Source organism: Aureobasidium melanogenum (assembly GCF_000721775.1).
Source record: "Aureobasidium melanogenum CBS 110374 unplaced genomic scaffold scaffold_11, whole genome shotgun sequence".
Classification (NCBI taxonomy): Eukaryota; Fungi; Ascomycota; class Dothideomycetes; order Dothideales; family Saccotheciaceae; genus Aureobasidium; species Aureobasidium melanogenum.
The window spans coordinates 43,081-64,723 of record NW_024470063.1 but is presented as its reverse complement, the minus strand read 5'-3'; the positions used below and the strand labels follow the sequence as shown (position 1 = coordinate 64,723).

General features: G+C 50.4%; 10 protein-coding genes across 10 annotated transcripts; 6 read left to right on the top strand and 4 right to left on the bottom strand.

The window, feature by feature from the left end:
* Positions 1-109: 109 nt before the first annotated feature.
* M437DRAFT_49296 (uncharacterized protein) lies at positions 110-730 on the top strand (the record flags this gene model as incomplete). Its single annotated transcript, XM_041021814.1, has 2 exons — positions 110-426; positions 478-730. The coding sequence occupies 2 exons, from the start codon at positions 110-112 to the stop codon at positions 728-730; spliced, it is 570 nt and encodes a 189-aa protein (XP_040879379.1).
* Positions 731-1,053: 323 nt separating this feature from the next.
* M437DRAFT_66232 (uncharacterized protein) lies at positions 1,054-3,215 on the bottom strand (the record flags this gene model as incomplete). The annotated part of the gene is made up of 5 exons (XM_041024706.1): positions 1,054-1,200; positions 1,395-1,612; positions 1,749-2,510; positions 2,819-3,087; positions 3,136-3,215. 5 exons carry the CDS (start codon positions 3,213-3,215, stop codon positions 1,054-1,056), a joined length of 1,476 nt encoding a protein of 491 aa, XP_040879378.1.
* Positions 3,216-3,911: 696 nt separating this feature from the next.
* Positions 3,912-7,632, top strand: M437DRAFT_66231 (uncharacterized protein; the record flags this gene model as incomplete). The annotated part of the gene is made up of 9 exons (XM_041024705.1): positions 3,912-3,920; positions 3,973-4,061; positions 4,112-4,943; positions 5,028-5,527; positions 5,831-5,873; positions 6,170-6,405; positions 6,569-7,048; positions 7,124-7,213; positions 7,275-7,632. The coding sequence occupies 9 exons, from the start codon at positions 3,912-3,914 to the stop codon at positions 7,630-7,632; spliced, it is 2,637 nt and encodes an 878-aa protein (XP_040879377.1).
* Positions 7,633-8,351: 719 nt separating this feature from the next.
* On the bottom strand, positions 8,352-11,568 carry M437DRAFT_75522 (uncharacterized protein; the record flags this gene model as incomplete). The annotated part of the gene is made up of 7 exons (XM_041026440.1): positions 8,352-9,384; positions 9,434-9,625; positions 9,674-10,105; positions 10,156-11,213; positions 11,274-11,291; positions 11,342-11,366; positions 11,426-11,568. 7 exons carry the CDS (start codon positions 11,566-11,568, stop codon positions 8,352-8,354), a joined length of 2,901 nt encoding a protein of 966 aa, XP_040879376.1.
* Positions 11,569-12,512: 944 nt separating this feature from the next.
* On the bottom strand, positions 12,513-13,166 carry M437DRAFT_49141 (uncharacterized protein; the record flags this gene model as incomplete). The annotated part of the gene is made up of 2 exons (XM_041021785.1): positions 12,513-12,761; positions 12,834-13,166. The coding sequence occupies 2 exons, from the start codon at positions 13,164-13,166 to the stop codon at positions 12,513-12,515; spliced, it is 582 nt and encodes a 193-aa protein (XP_040879375.1).
* A 973-nt stretch (positions 13,167-14,139) lies between these two features.
* M437DRAFT_84693 (uncharacterized protein) lies at positions 14,140-14,611 on the top strand (the record flags this gene model as incomplete). Its single annotated transcript, XM_041028147.1, has 2 exons — positions 14,140-14,277; positions 14,351-14,611. The coding sequence occupies 2 exons, from the start codon at positions 14,140-14,142 to the stop codon at positions 14,609-14,611; spliced, it is 399 nt and encodes a 132-aa protein (XP_040879374.1).
* A 35-nt stretch (positions 14,612-14,646) lies between these two features.
* On the top strand, positions 14,647-15,165 carry M437DRAFT_49544 (ribose 5-phosphate isomerase B; the record flags this gene model as incomplete). The annotated part of the gene is made up of 1 exon (XM_041021852.1): positions 14,647-15,165. One exon carries the CDS (start codon positions 14,647-14,649, stop codon positions 15,163-15,165), a length of 519 nt encoding a protein of 172 aa, XP_040879373.1.
* Positions 15,166-16,140: 975 nt separating this feature from the next.
* Positions 16,141-17,542, top strand: M437DRAFT_49158 (uncharacterized protein; the record flags this gene model as incomplete). The annotated part of the gene is made up of 3 exons (XM_041021790.1): positions 16,141-16,412; positions 16,463-17,096; positions 17,150-17,542. 3 exons carry the CDS (start codon positions 16,141-16,143, stop codon positions 17,540-17,542), a joined length of 1,299 nt encoding a protein of 432 aa, XP_040879372.1.
* A 431-nt stretch (positions 17,543-17,973) lies between these two features.
* Positions 17,974-18,192, top strand: M437DRAFT_29994 (uncharacterized protein; the record flags this gene model as incomplete). The annotated part of the gene is made up of 1 exon (XM_041019172.1): positions 17,974-18,192. A coding segment is annotated over one exon (219 nt), but the record flags the coding sequence as incomplete, so codon positions are not given.
* Positions 18,193-19,177: 985 nt separating this feature from the next.
* Positions 19,178-21,445, bottom strand: M437DRAFT_49748 (uncharacterized protein; the record flags this gene model as incomplete). The annotated part of the gene is made up of 2 exons (XM_041021889.1): positions 19,178-21,098; positions 21,219-21,445. Coding segments are annotated over 2 exons (2,148 nt in total), but the record flags the coding sequence as incomplete, so codon positions are not given.
* Positions 21,446-21,643: the final 198 nt, after the last annotated feature.

Here is a 21,643-nt window from a genome sequence, read left to right as displayed (position 1 = left end):
CAGATGGTAAGGTTGCTGATCAGATGCACGGTCACAATAGAAGTGGACCGTCAGTAACCCACACTACTCGACGTATCCTTGTTGGGCTACCAACCTCCCCTCTGGGCAGATGCCGCAATCTGCTGGGGAGTGGGTACCTGCTGGGCATCACATCGCACTTCTCCGCGATCGTAGCGAGCTTTTACACCCTCTCTACGCCACCGCATACTCTCAGAACCCCGGCCTCTATGGCAAAGAAGACACTACTAGCTCATACCGCCAATTCATCATCTCTACAACCATCTCTGACACCTACGGCACCGAGGCTGCCCGGGCACGTCCTCAGGTTGAGCAAAAGTTGCACATCGCCGAGGTCGTCTACTGGTTTAAGCTTGCATTGGGTAATGGAGCGCTTGCTCTGCTTGTTCAAAGCAAGTGGAAGAAAAGGTAAGACTATCCATGAAACTTTCCAAGAACATTAACTTACACTTACTCCAGCGCTCTGAAGGCATGGGACTTCCGCGTTCCTGCCGTCCTCCGCTACCTTGCCGCCACCAACCCTTCACTTGTCAAAGTCTGCAAAGTCGCCGAGGCCAACTTCTGGTCATGCTTTGATAACACCCAGGGCCTCAAGGTGCCTCGTCATCTCAAGTATGAAAAGTACAACAAGAAACAAGGCAGAGCCTCGCTCTTCGAGCTCCTTTGCTCGGAGTTCGAAGATGCCGCTGTTCTCGAGGACAGCCTCGATTAGGTACGTCATGTATTACCAACCAGATGCTACACGTCTCTTTTGTTGGTGTCTTCCTTTTCGTTGCCGTCGCTTTTTTTTTCCAGCTCGGTCAGAAACAGCAGGGGGTCATCATCAGAGAGTGTCATCATTTCTGGTGGAGATTTTGCCCTTCTTGGACCTGCGAGAGCCGCATTGAAGAGGCCAGTACAGTCATAAGCTCCGGTCAGTCGTCTCCTATGTGTGTCTCAAGGACCAACCATCGTGACGCCCGTCAATCATAAAGCGCGCTCCTGCCAATCGCTGAGCAAGTCGCAATGACTTCGTTGTAGTTGACCTGTTGTCCTCTACACGCTTGCTCTCCTTTTCGACTTGTGCATTGATGCCACGTTGGTCATGATTCCGGCGACGTGTGCGATGATGTACTGGCAACGCTTGGATATCTGCTCGACATCCTCTGGGCCTAAGGCGAAAGCCAAACCAGTGGCCCAGAACTGTTGCAAGTCAGCGATGTGAGCACCCTCAGGTAATGGCTGTCGGACTTCTTCGGGTAACCGATCTTGGGTGACATCGATCTCTCGTATCGCGCCCACGCTCTCAAAGTGATTCTGACCGCTTTCCTTCAGAGCCTGCCACCCCCGCCGCACCGTATCTCCGCCACTGCGACAGCCAGCAGGCCCAAGCTCACCTTGAGCATGCCTTCACCCGTCAGCAACAGATGGGCCGGGCCATTCTGGGTCTGAAGCAAGACTCGGGCGAGATGAAGAAGGCCATTGAGACCCTCAAGAAACAGCAGCAGGTCGCCGCTGGCCCCAGCACTCCGGCCAGATCCAACATCGCCGGCCTGCGCAGTCTCTCGGGCAGCATCATGCGCCACCAGAACACCATCAACAGCCCCGCCAGCCCCTTTGACCAGCAGGGTTGAAATTCACAAAACGTACTAGATAAGCACCGGCAGAATGAATTCATGTTCCTCAATCCATTTGTGTTTACAACTATTCGTGATACCATCGTCTTTGCTTTGTCTACTTCAAAAACATACCGTTTTCGCTCTCATTGTAGACCCTCTTCAACAGTACTCTTGCTACTGCACCCGACTTGATCTTCGGCTTGAGAGTGCGCCCGTCAACCTCTCTGCAAGAGCCCTTCTGGCCGTCACATTCGAGCCAGCCTTCCACGGCTGTCTTTGATGAAGCTGTCTTCTTGTACTTGACCTTGACTGCGGACACGAAATGATTGAGACCGCTGGAGTAGACCAGAGCGATGGTCTTGTACTTGACCGAGCGCTCTTCACCCGAGATATGCTCAAACTTGAGCTCGACGCCGTCTAGGACAGTGTTCGGATCTTTGAGGTCCGGCAGGCTGTCTTTCTCGCCGGTGTTCATGCCCACGCAAAGGAAGTGAGGTGGACGATCGAGCATGACCGTTTTCTGTTCGAAAGGAAGTTCATTGTTGCATGAGGAACAAGTTGAAAAGTTGTCCTTGTGTTTTCTGATGGCTTGGTCCTTGAACCAGGAGTTGAGCACATGCGGGAAGGTGTTTTTTGAGCTTGCTTGGCCATACAGCTCGATAGAATTGACATCAATGTCTTGTGGTGTTTGATAGTAGGTCGAATCGTGACAAGAAGTGCATGTCTTCTTCTTGATGGTGTTGAAGGACACGCTTGGTGATCCTCTGGTAGCAAACTGCCAAAATTCGCATGGGTTCTCCATAGAACCTTCTTCGGTATGGACTGACTGAGCAGAGACCTGGTCGAGAATTGGTGACGGGTAGCGAGCGTGATACTCTTTCTTGAACTTGCAGTCTGCACGGAGTAGGCGAGCGTCAAGGATGTTGCAGCTGGTGATTCTGATGCATCTGAAGCGTCATAGGCGAGTCTACCCAGGCCATGCATTCTTATTGCGGTAGCTATACCGTCAGCTCAGCAAGTGCTCACGCCTTGCTTGAGATAAACCACTTGTTCAGGGCCTGACAGCAGCCAAGTTCCGTCTGGTCGCTCGGGCATTGCGCAAAGTGTCAAGTCGTGCTTTTGTAGACCGGGATACACACGAAAACGGCCCTGCGCAGTGTTTGCCCAACCATGCTTCATTCAGTGCATAACTTGATCCGGACTGTCGTCGTGTGAGGTTTTGGCCTTTTTGGCCTGCTTGGGTGTTGTTTGTGTATTCTTTCTCTTCTCACGCTTGCGGAACAGTGGCATCTCTGAAACATCGAGCAGACCTTTGGAGATCTCGCGGGTCAGAGCTCCTTCCTTCGACTTGTGCTTTGTTGCCTTGCTGTCGGCTATTCTGCCCAGGGTCGCGATGAGGGATTGAATATCGGTGAGACTGCTCCTTGACGTCCTTTGGACGGTCCAGGAAAACATTGACGTATGCCCAAAACTGGCGGTAAATTAACAAGACTCGGCTGTGGTGCAGGAAGAAACTCACTGCTGAAGACATCTCATCCTGGCCTGGGTTAAGCCAGGATATGTTGCAGGCTCTGTAGGCATACTAGCAGTTTTGTCCATCTTGAGATCTCGTGAAGTGCTTTCTTGCAGGAAAAAATGGTAAAGCAAATGGTGAAGCAAAGGCGAGTGAATTCAGAGCAGAACAATGATGCCTGATATGGTGCCACAGGCAAGGACCAATATAACAGAGCCAAAAGCATTAGAGAGCCAGAGCAGGGCTTCACCGATGCGTAGGCCTGCTCAATTTGATGGATTTCTGCATCAAATCACCTAAGTATCGCCCTCGCCATTCCTTTCGGAGATCAATCCATGGCTTCTTGGTATACACGTGCTACCCCGTCGGCGCGATCCGACCAGGACAGAGATATACCTGAGTTATAGAGATACACAATCCTGTCCTGGGAACAGTCATGTCCAGTGAGACATGAGCTATCTCTCTGAACAGAACCGAGTGGCTCAAAATATCGTGCATTAGTACAGCTCATGTTCTACAGTCTATGATTGACCGTGAGAGAGAGTGAAGGTTCCGGAAAATTCATTTCTTGTTGTTGTTTGCTTCACCTTTGTTTTCATTCACCACCACACCAACACCTCCGCTTCTTTTGTTCCTTCCCTCACCACACTCTCTCGCTTCTACCTCGTCTTCACCTCCACCTCCACCATCATTCTTCCATCGCCATTTCCCATGAATCTCTGATCCTAGCATCCATCTTACATTACCGTGCCCACTCGCCATCATCTTAGACTTGATCAAACATGACTGAAGTGAGCACCCTTATGGAAAGCAGTATTGACGCATGCTAACCATCCCCGCCAGCCCGAAGATCATCTTGCGCCTGCCAGCAGGTGCGAGGTGCCTCGTGACCGCCAACGCAATCGTGTAGCTCCTGCCTCGTCAAATGAAAGGTAAGTCGTCAGTCACTCCCTGGCGATGTCAGCACTAACAAGATCTTCAGCTCGCTGCTCACTCGCACCGAATCATCACCTGAAGGACTACACGGTTTTGAGCCTGTTTATGGTCTTCCAGAACTTTCCGTCACTGCCTTGAGACGCGCTGGCATCGAGAAATTGCTTCCTTCTCAGAAGCACGTTCTTGAGTCTGTTCAGTTCATAGAGAACCGCCGGGCAGACCACCACAGAGTCATCATATCTCGCTTCGCGGCTGGTAAGACCACACTCATATGTCTTGCTAGCTTTGTTGCCGTCATGAGATGCTCAGCTGGTGATTCTCAACCTCCGACTTTCAAAGAATCTCCTTCTAGCGCCGAGCTTCCACCCGCTGCGCCTCCTAGCGAGAACTCGTACAATACAAGGCATTCATCTGCAGTAGCCAAACCCTTGGTCCTAATAGTGGTTCCGTTTCCTGAAAATGCCAGAGATGCTGGTGTTTTCCTTGAACAGCTACTCAAATGCCATGGCAACTCATACGCCGCAATAGTTGGCGATGAGCTCGCCGAAGCCGACTTTACTGCGCTGCGCAAGTGGCCTACCGCAGTAATCGGCACTTTCGACAGGTTGCTCGGTCTTGTCGAGCATGGCTATCTGAACCTGTCTCAACTTGTTTACTTGGCCATCGATGACTTGGACACCTGCCTACAGGATGTCACTTTCAACTCGTTTCTCCAATTTTTGCACGAAAACCTTCCGGAGTGTCAGGTGATTATCACGAGCTCCTGTATGACCCTGGATCTAGTGATTCCCGTCTTAACCCTTATCGGGCAGAGCTCTCCCATTCCTGCTGTTGTGAGGATGGGGAGAATTCCAAAGGACTCGACTACCTTCGAGGAGGTATGGCATCGCCTTTCTGCCACCGAGTTTGATCGGCTTCCGCATTGATTTGCCGAGCACGGCTTGCCCAATAATTATCTCAAGGGCAAGGTTCTGATGTGTGGTGAAACCCCTGATGGCGTAGAAAAGATCTATCGTTTGTTCGACGACTATCTCAAGACCAATGGCTGCAGCGACATCGACAAATACATTCGTCTCGCCCACCACCATCATCAGACTGAGGCCGAACGCCGCATCACACTCGAACAACTTCGCAAAGACGACTTTTGCATGCTGATTACGACTTACAAGTTCGCTAGAGCTGTTCATATCCCCAATGTTAATACCGCCATCAACATCCACCCTGCAAAAGACTTGGACGTCTATCGTAAGGTATGCAATCGAGTTGGTCGAGAGGGCAGGGGTTTGATTTGCACTCTGTATGGAGAGGAGGATATGGAGTCGGTTGAACAGTACAAGCGTGTGTTCAACACGAAAAACGACTACTCGTTAGTGATCGATGGTGAGGTTGTTCCTCCAAACGGAATGCGGGAAATGACTTCTATGGAGCTCCTCAAGGAGTTCGGAAATGCTCGTGAAGCACAGTAAAGAGGTGAGAGGTTAAGGAGTCGAAGCACTCAGATGAATCGAGGTTTCTTTGCATCATTTCCTCTCTCAATATAGATCGCCTGCTGTGACTTCTTTAACTGCACTACTATTCTGCTCTTGGACTACCAGTATTGTCAGACTGTCGTCTAAAGATGTCTTTTTACGACTTCTCCGAATCGGGCATCAACGATGCTGAATGATCCTCCTGTCAAGTATGACGAAACTCAGACAGACCATGAGCTTGGTTGGTAGAACTAGAGCGTTGATATTGCTGATGATAGCGCTACTCCAAACACCAGCCGCCGCAAGCGTTTTACTACTGGAGTTGCTGGTGGAGTTTTGGTGAGAGGCGAGTTTGCATGACATGCTAACCACATTCCAGGAGGTTACAAGTCATCTCGTGCTCGATTGCAAGCCATCTCTCGGGACTGTAGCAAGCGACTTCAGTCTTCAGATGCACGACGACATACCTGTTTCTACCTGTCTTGATGCTGTACTGCCTGCTGCATCAATGACTACGCCGCACCAGAACTTACCACTCTCCTAGCAGGCCTCGACCCAGCCCAAGAAGACATACCAGATGAGGCAATATGGATATTATTACTTGTCATCTCTGCCGGAACTCTAACACTCTACAGATCTGGGCTTCGTTGGCGGCCTACGTCGCCCAGCCATCCAATGCGGCAGGCCAGTCGAGCCGAGTCGCAAGGCTCATTAACGGAGTCGCCCGCATTGCTGGCAATGTGGCCAACAACAACAAGAAGAAAGAGGGTGCTCTGAGTCGCGAGGTTCACACCACCTTTCTCGAAGCTGGCCGGAAAGCAACCCCAAAAACATCAAACAAACGCAAGGCGACCACCGACCAAGCATCTGAGTCGGCGAAAAGAAAGAAGACTCAGCCCATTCAACCAACCGCACATCAACACTCAGCCGAAAGTACTCCGGTTGAGAATGCCGCAGTACGCAGAGGAAGATGGTCTCGCTCCAGAATATCGCTCATCTCCAACAACACGCCGATCTAGCAAAAAGTCTCGTAGATATATGAATCTGAGTCCTACCAAGGACGGCTTGGAATGGCAAGCAGTTTGGGCTGCCATCGTCGAGAAACAACCTCTCAACAAGGTCACCAACAAGCCTTTCGTTTGGCTGGAAAACATTACGAAAGTTCTCATGTTCATGTGGAGCTCGCCCCAGGGTGTAGATTGCGTGTTGAAGATGGTGGAAGCAGTATACCGCGATTTTGACACACTGAAGCTCGATGCCATAACCTCCGCCAGCAACTCCAAATCCTCAGTCTATACACTGGAGATGAGATACAAGCGAGTGCTTTCGCTCTCGAAAGCCGCTGCCCTTCAGACCGCCGAACTTCTTCTGGAGTATAAAAACATGGCCGACGACTTCGTTCGTCTTGAACAACAAACTCAAGATCCTTCCACCGAGCTAGGTAAAGAGTGGGCAAAACGAGAAACCAATGCGAACAAAGAGACAACAGATCAGACTCGGTCGAACGTTGCCATGTAGGAGGTTTTCAAGTCCATGCACCTAGAAAAGACGACTAATTAAGAAAGATAAGCAGACCTTGCAAAGCTTAGAAAGTTGCGGGTATACGTAAGAAGCATTGCTATCATGATTGCCATCTTCGGTTGGGGAGTTGTACCTCTTCTGGCTTGCGCAACATGGAAGTAAGTGCGAGTACTATGCTTGATCCACCCTTTCCAGGTAGTCGACTGACAATTGATGCAGATTTGCCGATGTTAGCAATGCTTCCGCTCACGCGTGTCTTCAAGAGCTCGCCAATGCTGTCCCTATGCTGCGTCAAGTTTGCGATCGCCTTGACAAGAATTTCTATCGTTTCTTAAGAATCCCTGGGCAGATCACTCAGCTTCCCAAATACTGTCTTCAAGGTATGAGTGTGAAGAAACAGGATCGACTGAGCTATACGATTGCATATCATCTTGCTGCTCCGGGAGAGAGGGAAGAGCTTGGCGGCATGCTCAATGTAAAGTCTCCGTCGCATGCGGGACAGAAGAAGACGTCAATCACAGGACAGAAGGGCGCGAAGGGTGCGAAGGGAGGCAAGGGAAGAAAGAAAGTGTTTTAAAATCCACACCAGCTCTACTTGGAGTAGCCGGCTGAACAATGATCAATTTTCCTCAGCTTCTTCTTGGGCGCAGACGTGATATCGATGCGATAAAGACTTGTCGCAACGATCTGCGGAAGTATTTGATCAAAAGAAAGAAGCGGACGAGAGTGAAAGTGTGATGAAAACGCAAAAGCAAACGAATTTTCCGCGAAAAAACAATCTCGTTGGTTCGTTTGGTATCATCATCTCATTGGACATGAGTGGCTAGAAACAAGGAAATGTGGAGAGGTCTCTCCATAGAAGGAAGCCGTCCTCTTCGCATAAGTATTGTGCATTCAAGTAGCTGCACCGTGAATGACTTTAGCATATGGAGAGGCAACGTATCAATCGCCAAGCTCTTCGATCAAAGAAGAACAGAAAGCACTCGGAAGCAGGCAACAGGGGTATTGACATCGAGAGAAAAGATCTCATAATGCTACCGGGTATCTTTGTTTTGTTGATATTCATACTAGGACTCGATTCCACAAGCCACTCCACACGCTGCAATCGCAAAACACAATAGTCTGGCATCGTGACACGAAACGCATACATCGTTTTCTTCACAAGCCATCTGGACAATACTGTGACGACCGCCGCTACGCCTCCCACTGATAGCATCCACAACAGTGGAAAGTGAACAATACACATAGAAGGTAGGCGCTGAAGAACGAGATAAAACACGATGAGCGCTTGAGCGATTAATATTGTTGCGCATGCAATGCCGATATGTCTCCGTTGGGAATGCCAAAGAATTCGAACCAGTCGCCGACGTTCAACGTGGTTGGCACGATGGGACCACCTCCAGTAGATCCACTGTTGGTACTCCATGTATCATCCATGCTTGTTCGACTATGATCACCGTTACCTGGCATTTGTCCGTATGCGTTTTGTAGATGTTGGTGGCTAGGGTACTGCTGCTGCTGTTGTGTTGAACCAGCGTCCATCATATCATTTCCAAGTCCTACTGCTGTAGTTGGTTGCTGATAATGAGGCGGCTGTTGAGCTGTGTTCGCGTAGGCTTGTTGTGGAGGTGCTCCTGTTGGCCCTGGTAAAGCTGGATCTACCAATGCTGGTTGCTGTACAGGACTCTCGTTCGGGAAGATGCCAGTAGTGTCTGGTGGGAACAGCTGATCTGGTTGATAGTTTTGCCATAAGTCTTGAGAGATATTCGGAGATGTACGAGTGTGAAGGAAGAGGTCTGGAGGTGTTCCAGGATAAGAGTAGGTATTGAACGGCGTGGTAGGGCGCGTGTTGGCTCGGGACGTGCCCATGAAGGCGTCTTGACGCAGTGAAGGGCTTGCATTAGGGCCTGGAAGTCCTGATATTGACTGAGGGTCTCGAGGAGGATTGACAGGAGATTGCGGTCTTGAGCGTTCATAGGACATCTGGGCAGCTGGTGGACCGCCAGTGTAGCCAAACTCCATTTCATCGAACTTGCGCTTCTGTAAATCGCTGTTGCTGCGTGATAACGGATTCTTGGTGGACTGCGGATTCTTGGACTTTGCATGACGTTTGCCGGCAGCCTTTTGCAAACGCTCTTCCAGCACCTTATTGCCGAGGATAGAGTCGAAGAGAGTGTATACCATCTTGGCTACGAGCCAAACTCGAGACACGTCTTTGAGTGCGTCCATGCAAGTTGTCAAGCGCTGCCGGGTGATATGGACAATGGAAAGGTTGGACGACCGCATTTGGTAGACATGCATGATGAGGGCAGAGAAGAGAGAATAGACACTGGAATTGGAGTCAGTACAGAGTTCGAGGTTCCGACCGGATTTCTTACATGAAGGCAGGCGTGAATCGAAGCTCATTGTGGTCAGTCAGGGCCTCGATTATGGAAGTGATCATGCCGGCTGCCTGAAAAGCAATGTTCTTGGATGGATAGGCCATGTCTTCCGGAAACCCATTTAACCGATTCACATCTGATGAACCAGCCGGAGGCATGTGAGCGCGATGCAGAAGACAAAGTGTGGTGCTACTCATGTCAGCATGTGGACAGAAACACAAGGGTCGAGCGACGTACTAGTAATTGGAGTGAAGAAGAGCAGACCAGAAATGGTGTCGACTCTTCTCCCAATATACTTCCTTGGGGCAGTTTTGAAGCCAATCAGCCAGAGCCATATCACAATGAGTCAGGTCAATCGCATTATTACGGCCGCGTCTTTGCGAAGCGACCGAGTAATTCTGTGAAAGAACTAGGCCCATGATCTCGCATAGTTTGACGTAATTCAGAAAGAACTGGATGTGTACCGGGTTCAGAGGATATTCAGGCGTTGCATCTGTTTCATCCTCAATAAAGTCGTCTTCGGATATCATCTCGACATCCGAGTCTTCAATATTGATTCCGCAAGGGCGACCGAGAGCGACGGCCACTGAGCGATCTCGCGTGAATAGCGTCCACCAGATGCGCTTCCAGAGACGCTTGTCCTGTTGGCTCAGCTGGGACTTTTCGACACTGCACTCGAGTCAATACTTGGAGAAATGTATTCAAGCTCACGACCTCACCTTCTGTGCATTCCAGAACCTTGAGCAATCACGACAGCAACTCTGCTCCAATAGAACACGTTTTTGGTCACATCTGAAGCAATGTCAGATTCACTGGTGATGTGGAATCTGTCTCGCATCTTACCCTCTGGGCCCTCCCAATACCAGCCCATCAGAATGACAGCTTGTACAATGGTAATGCGATCATCTTCGTAGCTGGCATCAAATAAGGCCTTGGCTCGTTTGTAGAAGGTCATGGCAGCTGGCGTCGTAGAACCATTGGCATCCATGAGTTGTGGATTCGTGCACACGCGTGACCCAGCCAGAAGAATGGCCTGCAGCAGGAGTAGCGATGGAGGATTTTTGGGGTCTCTATAGCGACGCATAAACTTGTTGCGATCAATCACAGGTACGACCGGGGCAATCCAGGTAAAGAAAGCATCGACCAGCTCGTCGCACAATTGGCGTGGGGGAAGCAAGAACGCTCCTCGCTCGTGCAGAATGCGCAGTTCGAGCTCGTCAAGTTCGTTCATGCGTGCCCGGGGACCACGCACATTCTCAGGTAGAGGATAGTGCACGGTATCCGGATCGCCGTGTTTGTCTTGGACAAGTATAGAGAGATTGGATGACTCGCCCAAGTATGCGACACGTCCAGCCTCTTTGATAGGAGCGCGAGCGAACTTGGGCTTCATGTACTGACTCCAGGTGGCATCATGGATCTGCTGTTGTTCTTGGTATTTCTCCGAGAGTGTGGTGGGCGGCATGCCAGTAGCGGTGGAGTAGTCGACACCGTTCCGAGGAGGTAGCTGAGGCATAGGCATCGGGGCCTGACTGACGGCATCGGATCGTGCAGCAATGTCGTTAGTGGCAGGCGAAGGCTGGACTATGCTGCTGCTGTCTTCGCGGTCACTGCCAACAAAGTTAGACGCGTCTTCAGTCGGCAGGCGGACAGCGCACCTGTTGGATTCTTTCTGCTTGGAGGATGTCTTCTTTCGTTTGGGAGAGGGGATCTTGCACTCGATATTGAAGGCGACACAGTTGGTGCAAGGCACACCGAGACTAGCGGCATCGCAGCGCACCTAAGAAACGCGTCAGAAGGAGGTTCACGGGTGGATATGGGATGTGTCGTTGGAGCGGACCTTTCGCGCGTGGCAAGTCTATTGTCGACAGTCAGTATTGTCTCAGCAAAGCATGGGCTTAGTCTTACCTCGCAAGCTCTCGAAGCGCGTTGTCTGCCATAGTCGCGTCAGTTTCGGACCAAAGGGGTGTACCAGTTTCTCGTAGCGCATACCTCCTGAAGCTTGGAGCCGAAGCTCCTTGTTGGCTCGTAGAGGGCGGCGATGCTTGATGCTGAGCATGCTGTGGTGTGGCATGTTGTGTGGGTTGCGACTGCTGGCCTGATGGTTGCTGCGGAGGCGGTGGTGGAGCAGACATGGCGGCGGCGGAGAGGCGGTCGGCCATGGAAATATCGTTATAGCAGTCTTGTAGCGCTTTGCATGTCCACACGGGTGACGTGCCGAGTTTGGAAGGCTTTCGCGAAAGTGGTTCGTGAAGAAAACGATGGTCAGGGCGAGCTTGGAGCGAGTCCGATGCGCATGTGAAAGGAAAGCACGAAAGTAGGAAAGACCAAAAGAAACGAGAAACCCCAACAGCCCGCGTCCTTTCCTCCGAGTTCGCTGATGGACGTCTGCGACTTGTTTTGTTTACGGCCGTGTAACAAGTATGCGGTTCGAGGTATTTCTTGTCGCGACACGCTGCATATGCTGTTCTTCGCTGCTTGCTCTGTTGAAACCCTCTCAGCCTTGTGCCGAGGTTCACTTTGCTGCCCATCGTCAGCAACTCTCCTCCGCCTTTCCCCTGCGATCCAGCCATCTTGGCGGGTCATCCCGGTTTTAGTTCGATTCTTCAACCTTGAATCCTTACTCGGTACTCTATTTCGAATATTTCCTGCCTGTCGCAGCAGCCAACTCGTCATGGATCGGGTGTTTTCTGTACCTTGCCGCAAACATGTGTTTGTCTCTATTGGAAGACATGCAGCATTGCCAAATTGGGTCATCTTCATCGCCACACCATGTGTGCAAACTCTATACACGTTTCATGGGGCAGGCTTCGCGACATGCGCATATTCTAAAAGATGTTCTTCTGCTTGTGTTGCCAATTCTGTTTCAAGTCTTGATTGACGCCTATCGTACACTAGCCTCATTGCTGTCATCGTCCGAAAATGCCAAACCCTGAAGCAAACCCTGCCCAGTCCGCAAGCCCTATCTTATCTCCGTCCTTCTCTGCATGCATTAAAAACCAGATTCTGCCAAACCTCGTAACTCCGTTTTCTTTTATCAGCAACCCGCTCTAGCTCCTGGTACTGCATCATCAAATACTCAGAGCTTTCCATTCTCCGTTTCAGTCACCTGCAGTGCTTCACCATTCTCGGCCTTCTGAATGTGCTTGTTCAAGCGGAACGCCTCCAGAATGGTCGACACACTGTCTGCTGAGATGAACTCCATGACGGGCTCGCCGGGCATTGCCACTCTGTTCTTGATGACCTCCTCAGCTGAGATCCAAACATACTTCTGGTGTTCCTTGTCGTGAAGTTTGATGGCAGGTGGATCAACCGCAATGACACTATCCTTGCGCGTGAGTTCCTGGCTTCCTTGCGTCTCAAACTCATGCTGGACCCGCTCCTTGGACTCTGCCGTGACTTCGACCACGAAGCTGACCTTGAGCCATGTCTTTTGACGCTTGCCCCAGCCGGTAGAGAAGGTTGTGGGTGGGAGGATCTCGGAGAGGATGCGCTTCATGCGAAGACCGGTTTCTTCGAACAACTCGCGGCCAACTGATTCGCTGATGGACCTGTCGGCAGGATCAGCAGATCCGCCAGGCAGTTCCCAGTGGCCAGGATAGCTGTCCGTCTCGGCACGCTGGACCAGCAGGAGACGATCCTCATGAAAGACGGCTGCAGCGACGGCTACATGAGTGAAGCCTTGAGGTTGACCGGCAATGAATTCGGCGAGGCTGGAATCGACGAGCGGCATGCCTGGCTGAGGGCGTGGCTTGGGTGGAGGGTTGATGATGGCTGAAGTAGTGGCGTCCAGGCTCTTAAGACGGAACATTTTTGGTGGTAATAGATGTTTGATTGTGGCTGATGGTCTAGCCGATGGGGAAGGAGCGCTTGAAGTGAGTCCCTTTATGGAAAGTCGATTGGATTGAGAGAGAGGTAGAATTGACTTGTTTGTGAGGTGGGATGAGGGAAGAAGATTGACGCGCGAGCAGTCTTCTTAACGTATCATGAAGAGTGAAGGGGAACGAAGAATCAGTGAGAGTAAAAGAAAGCTCAGATCAAACGCGATCAACTGCCTGCAGTCCGTTTTGAGTGAAAGAGAAAAGAAGTGTTGTCGCACAGCGCACAAAGCGCAGAAATTGAAGGCAAGTAGCCGCAAGTGAGGTGTTGAGTGTTTGTCTGGGGACGTGGAGTGATGTGCTACTGGCTAGCGTGCCTTGTCATGCAGGTCCGCAGGTGCAGGAACGATTGTGAGTGGGTAATTAGTGGCGAGGCTGAAAGTCTCACGCTGAAGCAGGTGTATTGAAATGAGGTATCGGATGGAGAAGAGAGAAATTACTGAAGGAGACCTACGAGCCCAAAAGAAAAGAGCATTGGCATACGGCATGATGATCTCGATCAATAGCAAATTGCTAGAAAGTGCGATGTGGTCTCGTGCCCTTTGTGGGGATGGAAACGTCGATCCAGGGATAGCCCTCAAGGCTGAGCACCGCTGAGGATGCGACAAGAATGTCGTCCCCAAAGGCGACCGAAGGGTGAGAACGGGCAGGCAGAAGAACTGTTGATCTTATGAGGAGCAGTCCGGGTCCCAAAGTATCGAGCATGTCCCCTGCAGTTGAAGTTCAACAGAGGCCATCCCAACAGCCGTCTCTCGGGATTTCAGACAAGGCAGTTGCCCCATGGGTAAAATCAGTGGGGACTGGAGAGAGGAAGGAGCGATGACGGAGATGGCCCAAAAGGGCAATCCGTGGAATTTAGCCCCGCCTTCCTTCCATCTCGCAGTTGTCGCCGACACACCACCAAAGACGACCCCTCAGCTGCAGCGACCTCTCGGCCCACCGCCGTCGTCCAATAGCACCAGAAACGTGCTTACTGCCATTCAAATACCGGCCGCCCTCCTGCGCAATCAAAATGCCGTCCTCGACTCCCTCAAAAAAGCGCATCCAAATCTCGTCGTCCTTTACCACCGACGCTGAACATCTTCACGAGCAAGTACACGATACCAAGACCGGCGAGACTAAGACCGTCACTCACGACACCCCTCACGAAACCTCACACACAACCACCATTACCACAAACCCCTACACCGTCGAGACAAACGGTGTCGAACAAAAGACCAAGCAAGGCGACTCCATCACACTCGATATCGAGCCATCTCACTGTCCAGCTACCGTCGGCTACGATACTAGCCAGCTGTGATCTTTCGCTCCCTCCGACTCAACGAAGAAGAAACAATGTCCAACAAACCCCTCACCATCGCCATTGGTTGCGACGACGCCGGCTGCGGCTACAAGAACAAGATCAAGGAAGACTTCGAGAAAGACTCTCGCGTCAACAAGGTCATCGACGTCGGTGTCAACAGCAGCGATGACAAGACTGCCTACCCGCACCCTGCTGTTGATGCCGCAAAGCTCGTAGCAGAAGGCAAAGCCGACCGCGCACTCCTGATCTGCGGAACTGGTCTTGGTGTCGCTATTTCAGCAAACAAGGTCCCGGGCATTCGTGCCGTTACCGCCCACGACAGCTTCTCCGTTGAGAGAGCGATATTGAGTAACAACGCTCAAGTTCTGTGTATGGGCGAGAGAGTGGTCGGTGTCGAGGTTGCAAGGAGATTGGCCAAGGAGTGGCTTGGCTACAAGTTTGACGAGCAGAGTGCAAGTGCAAAGAAGGTTGATGCTATCATGGAGCACGAGAGGAAGAACTATCAAGGTGCGCAACATGTTGAGAACATTGCTCTGGGCAACGTTGCTTGAACAGAGATGAAATAGTCATGAGCGATCTGCAAAAACATCATTAATACTTATGCGTATACTACTTCTACCTTGGAGGTACGGTTCATCTTCAAATAAGCCACGACAGCCAAAATCTATGTCCATCAGGTTTTAATCCTCATTATCGCCATTCGAGCCTGAAACCTCAAGTTGCACTGGCCAATGCTCGAGAACGTCATGGCGATGTGCGACTTTCTCCCCTTTTCGTTTACTGAAGTGTTTAAAAAATTCAGCTGTAAAAGTGTACGACCATATTCAAAGACAGAATAGGGTGTACTGAGAGGTGACACTTCATATGCCCTCGTAAGTGTCACTTCTGGTTGAGAAAACCTTTGTGCCTTTTTGTAGTGCACAACACACTCGATCCCGTCGTGGAGTGATGGCCACGGACCTCACCCAATGACGAGACGCAGCTGCTTCCACATGATCGAATTGTTCTTGATTGTTGGGAAGGAGCAAGGCTCACGACAAGCAAAGAAGTACATGAGTCAACACCAACCATCATCCACGTCAATACAATTTGCTCTCCATTGCCGAACCACTATCAGCCTCGTTATCTGGAGACCATCCACCACTCAAAAATATGCAAGTATGAGACTCAAGCAGGGGCCACGGCTCGGATCAAGCCCAGAATAGAGGCCAGCGGCTAAAGGTATGCTCTAATTGGTGCTTCATGTACCGATTGATGTGAAGTCTCCCACGGAAAGCAGCCAGTTTTGCGGCCTTTGGGCTAGAAAAAGGTAATGTATTGTTGCTTCATCACAATTGATGTACATACATCTTGGGAAGTCGACGTGAACTGTCAGCCTTGCTGACGGCCCGTACTTTTCCACACCCACTAACTCGCTACTTCTAGATATCTTGTAGGTAATACTATCTGCCTACAAATTCTTTCGATGTCCCAACTCGCACATCACTTCGTCCTCACCACCTGGCTCGCACAAGTGCTGTCTAGTCATGGAACATCTCTATGAGGCCCACGGCTTCAAAACCACGGTCCTGCACAGACAGTATGGATACTTCAAACACAGGCCTGGTGAGACCTTGATTGGGACACGAGTCAAACTCATGACGCTCAAGCCAGGTGATTTCGCGTCAAAATCGAATCATGAGCAGGGTGGTTGGGACTCGCTCGATACACCAGACGATATCTCGACTGAGAAGTATCTGAAATATCACCTCGAGGAAAAGCTGCGTTCGTCGCCCGCGGGTGATTCTCTACAGATCTGGTATGGTATGCCTCTATTCCTCTTACTATCTCACTGACTCAAATGCTCAGCTTCCTAATCTTGGACTTCGGAAAAACCCAGCACCAGCTCTCCTTCTGGCACGGTGCCATAGAAACGTTCCTGCTCTGTCAAAGAGATCTATATCTAGCACCTGCCAGGGTTATTATTCAATGTATAGAGTCAGCTTGGGACTTGAACAGCACCAAGTCCCCTGTGCCTCCACAGCTAACCAGCGATCAACTACCATCAAAGGAGTCACCCAAAAGCATCGGCATTCTTTCTAACGATACCGAGAAGACATACAGTCTACATTGGCAAAAGGAGCTCTTGGATTATAGAAACGATCTATATGTATACGTGTGGCAACCCCATCTGGAACGGACACCGAGTGCCAGATACAACTCAGCAACATCGACTGCCAAATACAACTCAGCAACAGTCGTCATACCGCCCCTAAGCCTAATCGGCGCATCGTCTGCACATCGACTTCTCGTAATCGCTGACCCGCCCTGTCTCATGTCACGATTCCTGAGGACTGAGACCGCGTTCGTTAGAAGCACTCAAACACAACATACTTGGAACGCAACTCACGAGAAGCTTCGAATCCTTGCTATACTCCTCAAATGGGTGGTTGAGGACTCTTCTAACCTTGTTGATGACATGACTTCCAAGGCAAGGGAGATGGTGTTGCTTGCCTGACCTATTGCTGCAAAAACACACACTGACTTGTGGTATAGACTTATAGAGGCCGACGCATGCCTACCAGGAGTAAGATACAATATCTCATTCATCTGGACGATTGCCGCCGCCTCGCAATATCGGACTTGAAGCACGGCAAGACTGTCGTCGACGAAGCTCAAACGACTATGGAGATGGTTGACTTCTGCTGCAAGAAGAAAGGCGGGCTAGACGAGGCCATGGCAATCAAGGCCTTCTCGAGCTTCCACGAAGACTTCGATTTTCTGATCATGAAGTTTGAGGCATTGAAGACGACCCTAGCAACCGCAAGAGAGCAAATCAACGAACAGATCAGCCTCTCTCAGGACGAAAGAGCCCTGATTCTCACCATTGCCGCCGCTTTCTTCATACCACTGTCTTTTATCGCGGTAAGTTCAACAGACTCTTGTTGAGCCCACGAAATGCTGACAAGAATTGGAAGTCGATTTTTGGTATGAATGTCAAGCAGCCGCTGTTCCCACCCTCAAAGTCAAAACACACATCCAAGACCACCACTACAAGTCATACCATATCCCCAACACCCACCGCCAGCCCCAGCGCAGACTCATCGGGTCCGTCTCAACACTTCTGGACTATGTCACAATACCTTGAAATATCCCTGCCATTGACGGTAGGAGTCATCCTGCTTCCTCTGATCGCAGGTCCTTGGCTCAGATTAGCGGCGCAGCAATATGATGTCAATCGTCGACACTGGCGCGCTCTCTTTGTAATGTTCAGTGCCTGCTATTTCGTCGCCTTGTTCGTGGCATTCTATATCGGCGCATGTGGCTGGGACGTCGAGGATTGGGACAACTGGTATGCGACATGGGTGTACCTTGCGGCTGGCTATTCTGTCATCGCTATCATAGGCATTGCGCGCACGGCGAATGCCTACAGAAACAAAAAGGGTCGGCTGAGATGGACCTTACTGCTGCTTATGACCGGACCCTTGGTGGCTGTCGATTCCACGCACCCATATGGATATGTGCCGTACGCCATATTTCCATTCTTGTATATGTTCATAACGTCCAGCATAGTTGTTAAGGTCTTACGACGGACATGGAGTCGATTGAGCGGGAAGGACGAGAGACAGTCTGTGGCTCAGTATACATCAGTCACACAGGTGTAGCTATATAGAGCTGTGTGGTTTGTGCGTTGTACAAGTCGTTGGTGGTTAAGTCGGACAGAGAGCTGCGTTCGTGGCTCTCTTATAAACTTTTGCTCTTCTGCTATCTTTACTCTTTGCAATCTTTACTTTCTTTTACTCTTTCACAATCTTAACAGTCTTCGCTTCAACATTCTTCTTCCGAAGATTGTTCTTAACAATTTAGCTCGCGCAAGATCCACTTAAGCTCCAAAGTACAACTGCCTGCACCTAAGAGGCATACAGATGACAAGTCAATTTCTCTACTCTTTTCTACCTTCTTCTACTGCTCGGTCACTTCATCATACATCACAGGCTCAGTCGCTCTGTTCAAAAGAAAGCACGGTCTAGCCAAGAATAAGATGCTGCAGTTTCCAGATCCTCTGCTCCAGTAAATTCCTCAAAGAAAAAAATTCATTGGTGACGGACATTATCCCCACGGGCAGAACCGAATAATCGCTTGGTATTTAAGCCTCGTCGGAAGGATTCAAGATCAAGACATTGATGTATCAGACTCTTTTGGGTTTTTTTTTCCGAGACTCTCTATGCTCTTTCCGTTTCTGCAATCAGATACCTAGCGTACATTACCGATTAATGCGCTTGTTAACTCGGGAACTGACTATTACTAATGAGATGTGGCGCAGATTTGCTTGTTCCACTGCAGAGATGTACTCTTTCGGTCTGCGCGCATACGATTGCAAACATACACGAGAGCAATCGCCTGAAGATATCATTGGCCAGACACCGGCAGAGCAGCGTAGATGAAGGAAGTCACAGCAAGCGTGTGACCAAAAGACAACCTCTTTGTGGACCGACAGGGACGAGATACAGTGCTTTTAAGCCATTTCAAAATACAAACAGTCGCTGCGTAACTTCATTCCTCGAACCCCAGCTCAGCTCGAGCTCAGCAAAACCCAAACATGGACAAGTCCTGATCCATGAAGTAGTAAGCATCATCTTGGTAGCCAGAGCCATCAGCCATGACTCCAGGCAAGGGTTGCGGTTGTGCATAGAAGCCGCCTTCTATCAAGCCAGGCAACTCTCCTTGAGCATTCATCAATGGGTATAGATCAGTCATTAGTGCTGACCGTGTGTATAATGATGGATCGATGTTGATTGATTGCGCAGGGTCAATAATGTCGGCATTGTTGGCAGTTGGTACGAGTTCAATATTTTGATCTTGAATGGTGCCTTCCGCGCCACCAACTTGTTGACCGATCGTTCCGAAAAGTCTAGTGACGTTGCTGCGGCGTGATTCCAAAGACTTCTCGCTTCGTTGACGAATATAAGTTTTTGTAGCGTCTTGCAGGTAAGTGATGATTTGCGCATAACGAGCAGCATGAGGATCCCATTGCGCAAAGTGATTGAGGATACTGATGCCTTGTTTCAAGCCATCTTCGAGAGGGAGGAACTTATCCTGGTCCGCAAAGGTGGCAGCTCCGAGGACTAGAGAGGCATTGCAGACAGAATTAATGATAAAGGGTAGTCTGTGTGGAAGCGAAGAGTATTGCATGAGCGTCGATGCGATGTTGAGAATTCTCAGAGACGAGTCCACACACGCGTCTGCATATGTCTTGATTGATGATTGCTGAACTTGGTCGTGAGTATCCTCGAGATTCTGGCTGCCTCTGGTCATGTCTTTGAGAATTTGGAACCTCAGAAAAGGTCGAGTAAGTAGAATGATAGACCAGTGATATGAGCTGATGATGTGACTGGCAGCCAGAGCCTTGGTCAATGACTCCGGATTGTCCTCGCTCGAGTCGAGACTTGCCAGCTGTAATGAGTCTGGCAGATCACTGGTCCAGTCTCTGTACTGGCCTGATATTGAGTCGGCAAGGTGAGTAGAAACTGCCTTCTTCATGTAGACATCGATGACTATGCGCTCGAAGATGTCGCAGAGAGCAAGGACCTTGGTTGAAAAGGGGTCTGTGGATGTCGCTTGTGCTACTTCCTCAGTAACATCCTTGTCTCGATTCGCTGACAAATCTGATGTGGCTGGCGGTCTGCCAAGCGACGCACTGAGGAAGATGTCCAGTACGCGAACGCTCTTCCAAATTCTACGTCTTGCCCCTGCTTCTGTTTCGTCGAACAGCGTGTGGGTGCTGCTCTTGTGCATGCCTAGAGCAAATGCAGCTCTGACAGCAATGCCAAACTGCATGAAAGCTGCATTTCTTCGACATGCGCCTAGCATATACATTGTGATACAAAGGTGGGCTTGTATGGTCAGGAGGCTTGGTGCGTCAGTAAGGGTCATGACAGCCATATATCGGCCACGATTGAAGTATGTCTCGGCAAGTGTTTGATCACCATCTGGTGACGACACTTGCGCGCCAATGGCGAGTACCATATAGAAGATAGCAGACTTGAGATCATTATCACGAGCCTTGTCGATTACCCATTGGTCCAGGTAGCGGAAATAGGTAGGCACATCAAAAATCTCGATGAGTCCACTAGTCGCAAGAAGATAATGCCGAGATAACCGCTTACAATCCTCCAGATCCAATTGCAAGGGCGACATGTCTGGCATTTGCATAGTTGTTTGAGGCGTGGGTTCGATGATTTGATGGCGTGAAGGGTCATTGGTGAAGTCACACTCACCAATGGCAGATACGACCATACGCCTGACACTCTGTACAAACGACAGACTAGCAGAGTCGCCGACGTACATGAATTTGCCATGCATGTCACGCAGTAACCTCGCGGACCTAGGTACAGGTGCCACAGACTCGGGTCGAGATTGAGATTCTACGGTTGCCCTCGCGCCTCGCTGGTCGACACTGGCGTTCAAGATACGGTCGATAGCCATCTCTGCCTGACTTGTATCGCTCAGATTTGCAGACAAGGTGATGCTGGGTGGAGAAGGATCGGAAGGAGCACCCAGACTGGCGATGTTTGTCGGACCGCCACTCACAGCGCGAGGCCTCGACGCGTTGATCGAAGGAGACGTCTGACTGACACTTGTGGGACTTGTGTTGTTGGCAGATCCTCTCCGGGGACCCCTCAGCAATCTGGCAGGGGTTTCGGAAAATTGACATTCGGATTCCCTTCGTCGTCGGATGCAGATGCTGCACGGTCGGTTGCCATCGCATCTTTCCTTCCTGCGCTTGCAATTGTCGCACGCTTGGGCGATGCGACGCCTTTTGTCAGGTGCGACTATCGGCCGAGGCATTGTGTCTGCTCTGCCCTCCAAGAGCTCCGGTCTTTCGCCAAACAAAAACAAGATGGAAGTTTGGTGTAGTGAAATGCTTCGGAAGGTGCAAACACATGAGTGTCTCACCCCCGCTTGTCGTTGACTCGAACAAAGTGGAAAGCTCGAGCGTCATATGCGCAGTCCTTAACCGACTTCCGACTGCCAAGACATATGGAAATC